A 14,231-nucleotide genomic window follows, 5' to 3' on the forward strand; every position below is an offset into this window, starting at 1 on the left:
TCTCTTCTAAACTTTATAATAGTTTATCAAACTACCTATTTGAGATCTAGATCTAAATTTTTGAATAATCACTTCACTGTGATTTCTAAAACATGGTTTCCAAAACTGATTTCCAAAACGTGATTTCCAAAACTGAACCTCTGATCTTTTCCCTAAATCTATAGCCTTTCTCAGATCAGTTGAATGACAACTCCATACTTAAGTTTGCTCAGGCCAAAAACCCCGGAGTCATCGTTTATTTTTATCTTCCTCTTATACCCTGTATTTAACCCATTAGGCCATCATGGTGGCTCTACCCTTGTCAGACTATGTCTGTGTCTGGGGGAATAGTTATTCTCATTACTTAAAGACAATAAGGCTCAGAGACATTAAGAGAACAGCCCAAATCCACATGGTTGGGAAGTGATGAAGTCAGATTTCAAATTTATCTTTTCTGACTGACCACAACTAACATGCTCTTTCCATAATACTAATGCTTCTCCTAAATAAATGTTATAATTACTTTTTTATTTACATAGTTTAGAAATATGATTTGACCTATTATATACCTGGAGATTTATAAAACAGTACATGTTATTTTAATCAGTTTCTGTAGGAATTCTCTATGTATGCTGCGGTTATTTCGTAAATACTTGCTAACTCAGTTGAATTGACTGGTACTCTTGCTATTTTATGTTGCTCTGGGTTAGGAAATGTGTTTTCAATTGCAACATATAATTGGATATGTGTGTGTTAGATAGAAAAGAAGAGGTTATTAATGAAATTAAAATATTCGAGAAGGTCCTTTGGAAACCTCTTTTTCAGAGATTTCTTGCTATGTCTCTGACTTTAGAATATGTATTAGCTTTTTTTAATCTTACATAAAAATACTTGTCTAATTGCTGGAGTTTTTGTGACATGTAATATTGATCTTAATGCTAATCATTTAAGCTTAGATTATGGAATAATTTAAGTTATTTAAAATTTTATCTCAAGGGCCTCTGAAAAGAGGGACATCTTATAATTCTTAAATTCACTAGATTCTAAGTTCCTCTAATAGATTATAGTGTCAAAAAGGCAATGTGTTGGAATCATGGTAAAGCAATATCATAAAAGAAATTTCAGTGTTGGTTAGATTATTTAAATACTCCAGTTTTACTGATGTAGATTTTGTAGTTTAGTAGAAGTTATTCCTTGCTATGTAATTAAATGTTGCAAAAATGAAGTATGTTAAGCTAAATTTTGCTTGGTTAAAATTATATATATATGTGTGTGTGTGTGTGTATGTGTGTGTGTGTGTGTGTGTGTGTGTGTGTATATATATATATTTTTTTTTTTTTTTTTTTTTTTGAGATGGAGTGTCACTCTGTCGCCCAGGCTGGAGTGCAGTGGTGCGATCTCGGCTCACTGCAAGCCCCGCCTCCTGGGTTCACACCATTCACCTGCCTCAGCCTCCCAAGTGGCTGGGACTACTTGGACTCCCAGGCGCCCGCCACCACGCCTGGCTAATTTTTTGTATTTTTAGTAGAGACGGGGTTTGACCGTGTTGGCCAGGATGGTCTCTATCTCCTGACCTCGTGAATCGCCCACCTCGGCCTCCCAAAGTGCTGGGATTACAGCCGTGAGTCACCACACCCAGCCTAAAATTGCATCTTTTGCTTGCTAGATTGTATCTTTGACCCTTGAAAGAAGTCAAGTTTAAATTTTTGGGAGATTTCTATTGTTTATGATTGTGACATATTTTGAAAGCTATTTTTCTTCTTTATATGCATATGTAAAACATTTATCTATTAAACAGATTTTAGGTAAACAGCCCTGGGATAATTAATTGATCTTTATTTTTGTCTTCTAAATTTGCATTTTTAAATTTACTTGTTTTATTATTTTATCAATTTGTGTTATTTTGATTGATTCCAGGATAAAATTTGATGACTATTTAATTCATAAAAACAATTTTCACATCTTAAATTTTATATATCTGTTTACCTACCTACCTGCCTATCTACCCACCTACCTACCTTTGCTTTGATAGAAACATTCAGTATGGAATCACTTTTGAAATATTCTTATAGGCTTTGGAACAATTTCTTAAAGCCATAAAATGATATGTGAGGCACTAAAAAGAAAAACTATGTCTAGTAATTAACTCATTCCGTTGCCACAGGAAGTAAAGATGTGTGCAACTGCAGCTGTAATGGCATAAATTTAGAAAGCAAACTTAATTTACTGCTTCTAAAAAAATATCTGTTGGCACAACAAAACTAAAAAGTTCAAAAAAGAGCTATTTTATTTCTGGAAAATGTGTTAGTTTTCTGTTACCATTTGCAAGGATGGGTGTCTGTGAGCCTTTATACCATGAGATAAGCCATGATCAACTATGTTGCTGTCTTTTCTTCTTCATAGTGTATGCCAATTAAAGGCCTAGGATTCGTTCTTGGAGCCTATGAGTGCATTTGCAAAGCAGGATTCTATCATCCTGGAGTCTTACCAGTGAACAACTTTCGGAGTAAGTGTCCTTTGTTTCTTTGCACATATATGTATATACATCATATATACTATTATTACAAAGATTTTCTTTTATCCTTGTTAGAGTTATATGGTTGAATAATCATTGGTTTGGCATTCTTTCATCACTTAAGGAGTTTTAGTTTTAGTTTGCCATCTACAATGCTCTGGAGAACCACTCAAATATACCAAAAATATTCTTAGCTATATATTAGTTTTTAATGCATTTTAAAAGTCTGAAGATATTGTAGCTATCTGGTAAGACCAATGGGGATTTAGTTATTGAAAGATGCTATTACAGAAAGTTCCTAAAACTAATTTTGTCAGTTTGTTTATTTTACTTACCAATGTGTTTATATGTTTTTAATGCTGCATAAAAAGTTACCGTAAAGTGAGAGCCTTAAAGCAGCACAAATTGATTATCATACAGTTTCCATTGGTTAGGTTCCTAGTCCTAGGTTAGCTAGTTCCTAAGCTCAAGGTCTCACCACTCTAAAATCAAGATGTTGGCTGGGTATAGTGGCTCACGCTTGTAATCCCAGCAATTTGGGAGGCTGAGGTGGGAGGATTTCTTGAGCTCAGGAGTTCAAAACCAGCCTGGACAACATAGTGAGACCTCGTCTCAGTAATAATAATGATAATAATAATACAATGCAGAGATCATCTTCAAAAAAATATAAGTCTACTTGCTGTTATTTGCATTATCTGACCTCTATAAACAATCATGACCAGAGCCATGTCTTCATAAATTTAATAAAATATTACATGCGGAAATTTATAGTTTCAAAAAATAAAAATAAAAGAAACTCAAGATGTCACTTGGGTATGATCTTCTCAGAGGCTCAGGGTCCTCTTCAAAGCTCTTTAGGATTGTTGGAAGAATTCAGTTCCTTGCAATTGTAGGCCTAAGGCCCTTATTTTCTGGCTGGATGTCAGCCCAGGGTCAGTCTTAGTTCCTAAAAGTTGCCTCAAGGCCTAGCTATGTCACCCTCTCACAACATGGCTGATTCCTTCTTCAAGGCTACCAGGAGAATCTCCCTAGCCTGCTAAGACAGAGTCTTAGATGACAGAGTGTAATAATGGGAGTGACTCTCCCATCACTTCAGCATACAACGTAGCCCAACCAAAAGAGAGAATGTCCCATCATTTTTACGGATCCACCCACATTCAAATGGAAGTGATTATATAGGGCTTCTATTCCAGAATTGAAATTTGGTCATCTGGTTATTTTATTCCTACTCCAGAAAATGTCAGTGTCACAATTTGAATATTGAGTATTATTCTATCTCTGGAGAATGAACTTTTGCCACATCACCTTATAGCGATTGGATATAGTACCTAAGAAGAAAGACTGTAGTGGTAACTGGGTGGTTTCATGAAAGTTAGGGTTTGGGAGTTGCTAAAACTAGAGTACAGGTCTTTTTAAAATAGTTACCCATAAATCTTTGCCAGCCCTATTATCTGTGCAGGAATTTGGATTTCTCTGAGGCATACTTCAAAGGGTTCATTGAGATTGAGACCTGAATGTCTTCCTCTGGGAATTTTGGTAGACATTTATAGATTTATATATAGTGCTTTTTCTCTCTCTTAGAAGGCACTATTCTTGGTCCTGAGACTGTTTACATTTAACTTGTAGGTTCTGGAGGTGAGAAACATTTTGCTGTCTCCTCCGCCACGTATTTCAGAGTTTAGCCCTTGTTCTGAGTGAGTTGTTGTAGGCAGAATTCTAAGGTGGCCTCTCAGGTTCTGCTTCCACATCTTCTTAAGTGTGGGTGTGAGCTATGAATTTGCTGGGATGCTCACTCCCTTGCTTAGGTTCTGTTATTTAGCAACATAAGAAAGTAAGGATGTAGTCACTTTTGTGATTACATTGTTTTATCTAAGACTCCATCATAGCAGACTGGAAGGAGAGAGAGAATCTTCTACTGGCTTTGAGGACGTAAACTACCTTGTTGGGGAGACAGCCATGTGGTTTGGCCTTGAGAACAGCCTGTAAGAACTGAGAGCAAAACCCACTATAATAGCCTACGAGAAAACAAGGACTTCTAGTACTATCGTTGCAGGGAAGTAAATTCTTCCAACAGCCTGAATACTCTCAGAAGAGGACCGTGAGCTCCAGGTGAGAATGCAGCCTAGCCAAAACCTTGATTTCAGCCTGGCGAGGCCCTAAGCAGAGAACCCAGTTACACTGTGCCAAGACTTCTATTCAATAGAAACAGGGAAATAATAAGCAGACATCTTAAGTCCCTAAACTTTTGATAATTTATAATGTGGCAATTGCAAATATACAATAGCAATCCTGGTAATATATTTTAAGGATGATTATGCTTTTCGGTGTGTGTGTGCCAGACCATGGCGACACCGGAGCTACTTCGGCATTTTTCACGTTTATGGTCCAGACATAACATATGATTCAACACTGAAGGATTAAGGGAAAAGGTTTTAGCTTATGTTCTGTGAAGGTATTTTGTATCTGGTTTACCCACATTTGTTCTCAGCTCCCACTATGTGACTGAAATAAAACATCTAAATATTGTAGAATCAGAGAATGACTATGCCATTTGCTTATAACACTACCAGGAGAAACTGGTTAACCTTTAACAACTTATCTTTATTTAATTTGCACACTCCTACTTTCTTCCTTATTTTAAAAGCCAGTGTTTTCTTACTGGACCTACACTCTAAGAAAAGGCTGCCTCTCTGTGTGAGTCTAACTCCCATGTTATACACATTGCAGCCATGGAAGAGAGGCCACTCTTTCCAGGAAGATGATCTATAATTGAATTTAGCTTTGATTCAGCTTTGACTTCAGCACATACTTAGCCAGGACCAACATTCCTCAGTGACAGAGCCGAACAGTCACTGCATGTTGTAATTTGAAGCCAGTAAGGCAGGGGTCCCCAACCCTTGGGCTGAAGACTGGTGCCAGTTAATGGCCTGTTAGGAATCTGGCCGCACAGCAGGAGATGGGCAGTGGATGAGTGAATTAGTCCATTCTCATGCTGCTATGAAGAAATATTCAAGACTGGGTAATTTATAAAGAAAAGAGATTTAATTGACTCACAGTTTCACATGGCTAGAGAAGCCTCAGGAAACTTACAATTGTGGAAGGCACCTCTTCACAGAGTGGCAGGAGAGAGAATGAGTGTTGAGCGAATGGGGAAGACCCTTATAAAACCATCAGATCTCATGAGAACTCACTATCACGAGAACAGCATAGTGAAAACTGCTCTCATGATTTAGTTATCTCCACCTGTTCCTGTCCTTGACACATGGGGGATTATTACAATTCAAGGTAAGATTTGGGTGGGGACACAGAGCCAAACCATATCAGTGAGATAGTATTAGTGCCCAAACTCTGCCTCCTATCAAATCAGTGGTGGCATTAGATTCTCATAGAAGTGCAAACTCTAACGTGAACTGCACATGTGAGGGATCTAGGTTGCACGCTCCTCATGAGAATCTAATGCCTGATGATCTGAGGTGGAGCAGTTTCATCCCCAAACTGTCATCCTGCATGCCCTCCACCTCAGTCCATGGAAAAATTGCCTTCCATGAAACCAGTCTCTGGTGCCAAAAAAGGTTGGGGACCACTGCCATAAAGTACTCTTTAACCAGAAATAGCTTTCCTGATAGCCTTGTCAAGTTTCACAAAAATCCAACATTAATCACTTCTTGTCCTAAAGAGAGAGTACAACAACCTGACTAGGAATATGAGCTGTGTAACTCACCGGTGTCATCATCCAAGAACTACTCAATATTTTTTATATTTTGGGCTTATATGAGAATATATTGCATGTCTCTGTGTTTTAATTTATTAGGTCTCTTCATCATAGTATCCAGGCAAGTTATAGGGAACATTATTTTTATACTTTCTTGATGAGGTATCTGTGAGATAAGGAATGACCACATGTAGCCCTTGAGCCAAAGGCAAGAAAGGCATTAAGGACCCAACATATAAGATAACATGGAAAACTGCTAGCACAGTACATGGCATATAATAAGTGGTCAATACACAGTTAAATAATTAAATACACATATACCCACATATAAAAACAAAATATTAATCATGCATGTAAAGAGATATTTCCTAAGCACCACTGGTCATTAGCACCTTATCTCAAATATTTTATTATATTAGGATAACCAGTGACTTTAGCTGGGACCTTTGGAGAATTAATTCTACAATAGGAGGAAATTAGTTGAGAAACAAAGGATATACAGCAAAGATAAATTCACTTGATTTATAATTGTAAATACAGAAAAAAGACCCCAAATTCCTAAATCTCTTGTAGTCTTGTGTCCCCTTTGGAGAGAGGAGCTAAGATGTGGTGCTGATCTCTTAGAGAAAATATAAATATGACTTAAAAATTCTGCTAAACTGTGAAGTGATTTAAAAATCTTTATTTAGACCTAGGCCCACAGTAAACAAATGGCTCATGAAGACCAAGAGAATGTATTCAAATAACATGATATGAAATTGTGCTGACAGTCCAGAGACCTTGTTCCTGGCATCTCTCTTGAAATTAGTAATCATATGCGAGTTAATGGGATCTGACATCTGGATAGTAGCAGGATTTCAGAATAACCAAGTACTGATGTTTTGCTGTCTCTTCAAATCCAGGTTGTTCCCTTAAGGTTGATGAAATACAAGCTTGTGACTAGCTCATCTTCCTGAAATTCATCTCTCCTAGTATGGATTCTGTCTTCAGTGAAACTGCTTTTATCTTTTGTGTGGATATAGTGCCAGTCTTTCAGTCTTATTTCTTTGACCTTTTGGATTGACTTCAGCCTGTATACATTTCCAAATCTCAATTTACAAGTGACCCATATCCAAAAATGATAATCCCTACTTATGCAGCTCTAGTGCTATTGATATGAGAAGATACGATGGGAGGAAAAAGATAACAAAGTAATTAGAGACATAAAGAGTATGCAGTTCTGGAAGAAAAAGAAGGGAAGCTCTTTGAAAGTGGTACAGTTTAGGGATTCTAGCTGAGCTCTACAGCAAATGTTAAGCAAGGCTGACTTGTCTCTGGGATGAGTCTTGGCTTTCTTGCCTTGCTTGAGTCTCACATTCTCTTCCTACTCTCTTTCATGGCTGGGGAGTTGGGACATGTGCCTTTCCAAAAATCTTAAAGTTGAAAAGAACAAAGAAATGCTGAGAAAATGTTTCAGATCAGAGGCTAAGAAACATGGCAAGTAAATTCAATGCATGATCCTAGATTTCACCCTAGATGGAGAAAAGTACCCACAAAGGACATTATTCCGGCAATTGATGAAATTTGAATATGGGCTATGTATTAGATGATAATATTATATCAGAATTAAATTTCCAACTTTTATAATTGTAATGTGGTTTTGTGTGAGGATGTCCTTTTCATAGGATATGCTAGCTGAAGTGTCTATGGGTAAAGGGATATAGAATCTCCATCCTATACTTACATGGTTCAGGAAGAATAGTATATGTTAAATTTATATAAACATCTATCAAGACAATAGACATTTGCTTTCTGAAGACTAAGCTCAGTATCAGTCTCTAGTATCTATTCCAAACTTAGACGGAATAGATTAAAAGAGCTTGAACACCACAATCTCATAAATAGCATCGTCGCTTTCACCACTGGTCTGACTTCAACCTTGTAGTCTCATTCTGAAGCTAGGCTTTTACTGTATTATAGGAACCTAGTCCTAATCAGTTTTACTCTAGTTATAGAAGAAGGATTCTCCATCCAATTGCCGATCTTTTGTTTTTGCCTCAGTAATTTGTTCAATTTTCATATATTTTTCATTAGTCTTATTTGTAGGGACTCATGAAAAATGCAAATCGAACATATTTCCAGATCTCAGATTCTTTCAGTTCACTTGTCCTAAAAATGGGCTGTGGACTGAGATATAATATTTCAGTCCTCTGAAAATCTTCCTTTTCCACCACTAGCTGAAATATTACTTTATTAGACTTTTCCCCTCATTTAATATGATTGTATATATTTGCATTATTTTACTTTACTAGACTGCTAATTAGAGACTTATTTATATTAACAATCATCTTTCCCCAAATATTAAAGAAAGACCTCTGGCAGGGAAATTTGACTATTAATTAGCTCACTGTGGTAGGAAGAATGTCTGAAACTTCATTTACCAACATAATAGTGACAATTTTCTTTGCATGGTAGAATTATTTGTAATTTTTGTCTTCTTTTTGCTTCTGTGTTTTCTTTTCTCCTAAGTAAAAATACATTTCTTACACAAAATCATAACGTTTTAAAAATATAACATTCAGAACATATTCCTACCTGACTTAGCAAATTTAGAAACTTTGAAAAGATACAAGGTATTTACATTGCCTCTAAGTATCTCTCCACAAATTACTATTTACAAAGAAAAAAGTAACCTACAGTGAACAGACTGTGGCATACCACCTTCCCAAGTAATCAAAGTAGCATACTCAATTATTGGGAGAAACTGACTCCTTGTGCCTCCTGGTATGTTACACTGAGGATACAGCATTATTTTTATGGTGTTCCTACCAAAAGTTAATAATCTGAATCTAATCATGAGGAAATATCAGGCACATCAAAACTGAGGGACAGTCTATAAAATAACTGGTCTGTGCTTTCCCAAAATCTCAAAGTTGAAAAGAACAAAGAAATGCTGAGAAACTGTTTCAAATCAGAGGCTAAGATACATGGCAAGTAAATTCAATGCATGATCCTAGATTTCACCCTAGATGGAGAAAAGTAGCTGCAAAGGACATGATTCTGGCAACTGATGAAATTTGAATATGGGCTACGTATTAGGTGATAATATAGTATCAGTATTACATTTCCAACTTTGATAATTGTAAGGTGGTTTTGTGTGAGGATGCCCTTTTCATAGGACATGCTAACTGAGGTGTCTATGGGTAAAGGGATATAGAATCTCCATCCTATACTTACATGGTTCAGGAAGAATAGCATACGTTTAAATTTATAAACATCTATCAAGACAATATGAATGGTAAAGTAAATACAGCAGAATGTAAATAATTGATGAATCTGGGTAAAGAATATATTGGATTTATTTCTACTATTCTTGTAGATTTTCTGTAAAATTTAAGTGATATCACAGTTAAAAGTTACAAAATCTAACTTTCAGAATATCTGTTTTAATTCAAAGGACTTAAATATTTCAATAATTGTAGCTTTGGTGAGTTAATTAGACATTTGTGATTTGGAGCAAAAATTCACTTATCAAAGGGAATTTATTGCTATCAAAAGCAACATGACTTTAAATTATTTTTATTATAAAAATGTTATATACTCATTAAATAAACTTTGGAATGTATACAAAGGTAGAATTTTAAAGGCCATTCAAAGTCTATTTTTCATTTAATTATTTTCAGTTTATAGTTTGTACACAAATGTCTGTATTTATCATCTTTCTAAAAATTTGGAATTATATTTATTTAAAATATACATAGTTTCCTTGAACATAATTTTAATAGTTACATAGAATTCCACTGAATAAACACACTGTGGTTTGCTTAATCATTCTAAGGTTTATACTTTTACTAGTTTCTATAAATGTAAGACTATATTTATATAAAAATATCGAAGTTTTATGGGTTTTTTTCTTGTCAATGAAAATAAGGCAAGGAAATAAGTTAACATACTGTTCACAAATTGTCACAATTTATTTTGGCAGGCTTATGATATAGGTGAACATTTTAGATTCCTCAGATGGCGTGTAAATGCTACTGTAACCTTCTCCCAATGTCCTTCTCTGTATTTTTTCTCAAGGCAACACTCATATAGGAAACAAAAGAGCGGCTACTGCCAAAGCTATATAGCTTTATACATTTGCCATTTGTCTTCAGGACGTATTTGTTTTGTCTGAAAGTTCTAAGTCTCATCTTCAAGGGTTTTTAGATTTCAGCAAGGCAGATTGGCATTCTGTGCATGGAGGATGCGTTTCCAGTTGCTCAATCAAATTTTGATACAACATGGTTTCTAAACAGATTTGCCCATAGGTGCCAAAGTCAGCTGTGCTAACTCATATTCTTAATGTGTTTTTCCTAGTTTGTTTCCAGCAACTTGAAAAATACTACTTTGATTAAATTTCTTAAGCGTACAGGGTTTGAGAGCATAAACAATGAAGTAGTGAGTTGAATGTTATTTTCAACTAAGCATCTGTATTATAGATCAGTTAATTTATTCTTTTGAAAGAGCACTTTCATCAATAACAATTGTTTATTGAGTATCCAATATGTATAAACTACTAAGGTGCTAAGTGTATAAAGAGATACATCTATAAATCATGGCCCCATCTCAAATAATGTAAAATTTTAAATAATCATAAGCTTAAGAACAGAGCTTATTTATTTATTTATTTATTTATTTATTTATTTGAGATGGAGTCTCACTCTGTTGCCCAGGCTGGAGTGCAGTGGCTCGATCTCAGCTCACTGCAAGCTCCGCTTCCCGGGTTCACGCCATTCTTCTGCCTCAGCCTCCCGAGTAGCTGGGACTACAGGCGCCCACCACCACGCCCAGGTAATTTTTTATAGTTTTAGTAGAGACAGGGTTTCACCATGTTAGCCAGGATGGTCTCGATCTCCTGGCCTCGTGATCTACCTGCCTCGGCCTCCCAAAGTGCTGGGATTACAGGCGTGAGCCACCACTCCCGGCCTAGAGCTTATTATTATTATTATTATTATGTAGTATGATTTCTACTAGCTGCATATATTCTCTTTTCCTAGATAGGGAACTTTAGCATAAATCAGCAAGATATTTTTAGAACTAGAAGATTATTAAATTGTGCTTTGAGTCCTAAAGGAAACACTGAATATCACAAGCTCTGTCTTTAATTTTAGTTGCTTTTTGAGCTTTAGAAATCAGATCTCTTGACTTTTGGTTTTGCTTTCTCTCTCTTTTACAACTTTGTGTTTCTTGTAGAACTTCATGAATTTTGACCATCAAATGAAGTTAAATACATTGTTAAAGAGGAAGTTTTTTATGATGGCATGTTACTGTTTGCCATTTGTGAATTGATCTCATGATGTTTGTGAGCACAAATAATAAAATGTCCTCACAATTTATTTTCCAACAAGTTGCATTTTATACATGAATATTGAAATACTTATCTAACCAACAATTTATTTCCCATATCAGGAAATACAGAATTGTTTGGAGTTACATTCAGTTTTCAACCTTATACCTAGTTGCTACTAATTCAGTAGATGGAATACCTGTTAACTATGATTTCTCTCCTACTTGAGGAAGATAATAAAGTGTATAGGCTTTTTCTATGTCCTGCACTCATGACTGTATTTCATGGCCCAGTATTTTGAGTCTTTTGTAATTTTAATATAGGTGGGAAAATAAAGATATAAAACCATTGTTCTTTTCTTAGAGAGCTCACAGTTTCTTTTCACATACCGTTTAGATCTGTGGAACTCTAGCAGTAAGCAGAGTAGAATAATACAGTCAAGTAAAGAAAATCACAATGGCATGTAACCTCAGGAAAAGAACTGAGCAGAGACAGAGTGTATCAGTCATGGAAAGCTCTCCATGTTGATGTGGATCTCTGGACAATGATGGGGCAAAGGAAGTACATTGAAGTGCACCTTTGGACAGCAAATGTGGACTATTCAGCATACTGTCTACAATTCATATGTTTCAAAATTCTACCCCCGATTCTCCATTTCAAAAGGTTGAACATAGACAAGTAACTCAGTCTTCCCAGTGAATCAAAATTGGAGAACATTGCAATCACTATGCAAGAACCTTAATTTATGTGAATAACAAATTACATCAATGTAGAGGAGACCATAATTAGGAAAGGTAGATGAACAATAACATTGAATTAGTGACAAGATATATATCTTTCTATTATAATGCAGAAATGAGATCAAAGTCCGATTTAGAAATAACATTTTCTAGTAAGAGAAGGAGACTAATTTTTCTTTAATTATATAAATTTAACCCATACAAATACATTTCTAAAAGAATGTACTGCATTTTTAATTGCAAAAGATACTTTTTTTAACGCTAGGGTATGTCTTATGAAAAAGAAATAAATAGCTGATCCTAAGCCCAACTGTTTAGAATGTTTCATAATGGCTTAGTTTATTTCAACTCTATACTTATTAAATCAACTCTATACTTATTAGTTGAATTTGGCAAAATCTGACAAGAGAAACTATTTTCTTTTTGCTAACCTGACATTAAGGTTGTTCCTTTGGTGATGATGTCAGCTTATTGGGCCTCCAGATGTTAAAAGCCCTGCTTGGATAGTTTGATTAGCCCAGATATTAGAGTATCTCACCATACAGCAGTTGAGTTATAATCAACACAACAAAGAGTAAAATAGAGAGGGTTCTACTCTTTAAGTGCAGTGGTTTAACTGGAAGCAATTTATTTTGTTCTCTACTGTATTTAACAAATTGATTTAGATGTAGTATTATCAAGGAGCAAAAATGACCACAGGCAAGAATAAACTACTTCCAGGAAGTAAATTGTTTTGTGAATGTAAAGGAAAGCCTTTAACATCATGATTAGAGTTATCTTTGTGATCTACAAGATCCCAAGTTAGTTCACTTTTCCATGTCCATCACATGATTACCATGTTGTTCAAATCTAGGGACACCATTCAAATTCTATTCTGTATGAATGCTGCCAGAGACAGCTCACTTTGGAACATGGAAGCTATGATACAAGCTTTTCTTGCTCTGCATCACATACTGTTGACTCACCTTAGATTTTAGTTACAGTAGGCAGTTACTATTACTGAACATGCTGCCAGTATCCAACTTCAAGTGCCCATAGAATTTCTTTTCTGCCTCAGGGCTGTCTCTGAAGCCCCCTAAGCTTGCTCAGCCCTTGCCCAGAAGTGTGGTAAATGGAAGTTTCCTGGGATAACTGTCAAACAAAGGGATTGGTAGTTGCTGCATAAATATTCCAGCCTTCCATCCTCTGGAAAGTCAAATCTGAAGGGCATTGTATACAGTTTTTAGAGGGATCCCAGCGGGATTGATCCCCCATTTTCCCACAGTAATATCCAACTCAGTAATCTACCTTTTCTTACCTTTTCTTTCTTCCTTGTCTTACTATATCTGATTTCCTTCTATCACTCTATCTTTGGTCAACCTGAAATCGTTGAAAGGATCAGATTTCAGTTTAAAAGAGTTTATTCAAGCAAAAAGGTGGGAATAGCCAGCTGGGAAACACAGACACCGGAGAACTGTGGTCAGTGCTACTAAGTTAAAAGTTAAATGTCTTGCTTATTGGAAGAAAACAAATTTAATAGGATTGCAGTATTTTCTATAAAAAGCTGGTTTATGAGTTACAACAATTTAATTAGTTATAATTTGCTTTCTTTTCCATCTGGCTTAATTTCTTTTCTTTATAGCTGGTTTTCATTTTCTTTCCAGTTTACAGAACTGTATTTAACATTCCATCTTATGACAATGTGATAGCCATGAAGTCTTTGTGTGAGAAACATATTAGTAGGAGGGAAGTTAATCTATAATAAAGATCATTAAGATCAACAATGAAGAGGAAGGCGATCTTTTCTTGTGCCTTTTAGTTACTTGCAACATTTTACAAAACAATGTAGGTAAGGAATAAGGCTAATCTATAATCAAAGATACAAAGGTTATAGCTGCCGGTTATGTGACTTGAGCACCATAATCACATTCCTTTTAGGCTCAAAATAATTTAGAGTTCCAACAGCTTAGATTTTGAATTAGTTATTTTTATATTTTA

At 35.5% G+C, this 14,231-nt stretch overlaps 1 protein-coding gene across 1 annotated transcript in view; it reads left to right on the plus strand.

Moving 5' to 3' along the window:
• GPR158 (G protein-coupled receptor 158) overlaps positions 1-14,231 on the plus strand; it is a 422,564-nt gene that overhangs the window by 216,958 nt on the left and 191,375 nt on the right. Inside the window, exon 3 of the mRNA XM_008002559.3 lies at positions 2,383-2,485. Within this exon, the coding sequence (XP_008000750.2) occupies positions 2,383-2,485 (103 nt within the window). The remainder of the gene's footprint in view (positions 1-2,382; positions 2,486-14,231) is intronic.

Source organism: Chlorocebus sabaeus, chromosome 9, assembly GCF_047675955.1.
Source record: "Chlorocebus sabaeus isolate Y175 chromosome 9, mChlSab1.0.hap1, whole genome shotgun sequence".
In the NCBI taxonomy this organism is placed as follows: Eukaryota; Metazoa; Chordata; class Mammalia; order Primates; family Cercopithecidae; genus Chlorocebus; species Chlorocebus sabaeus.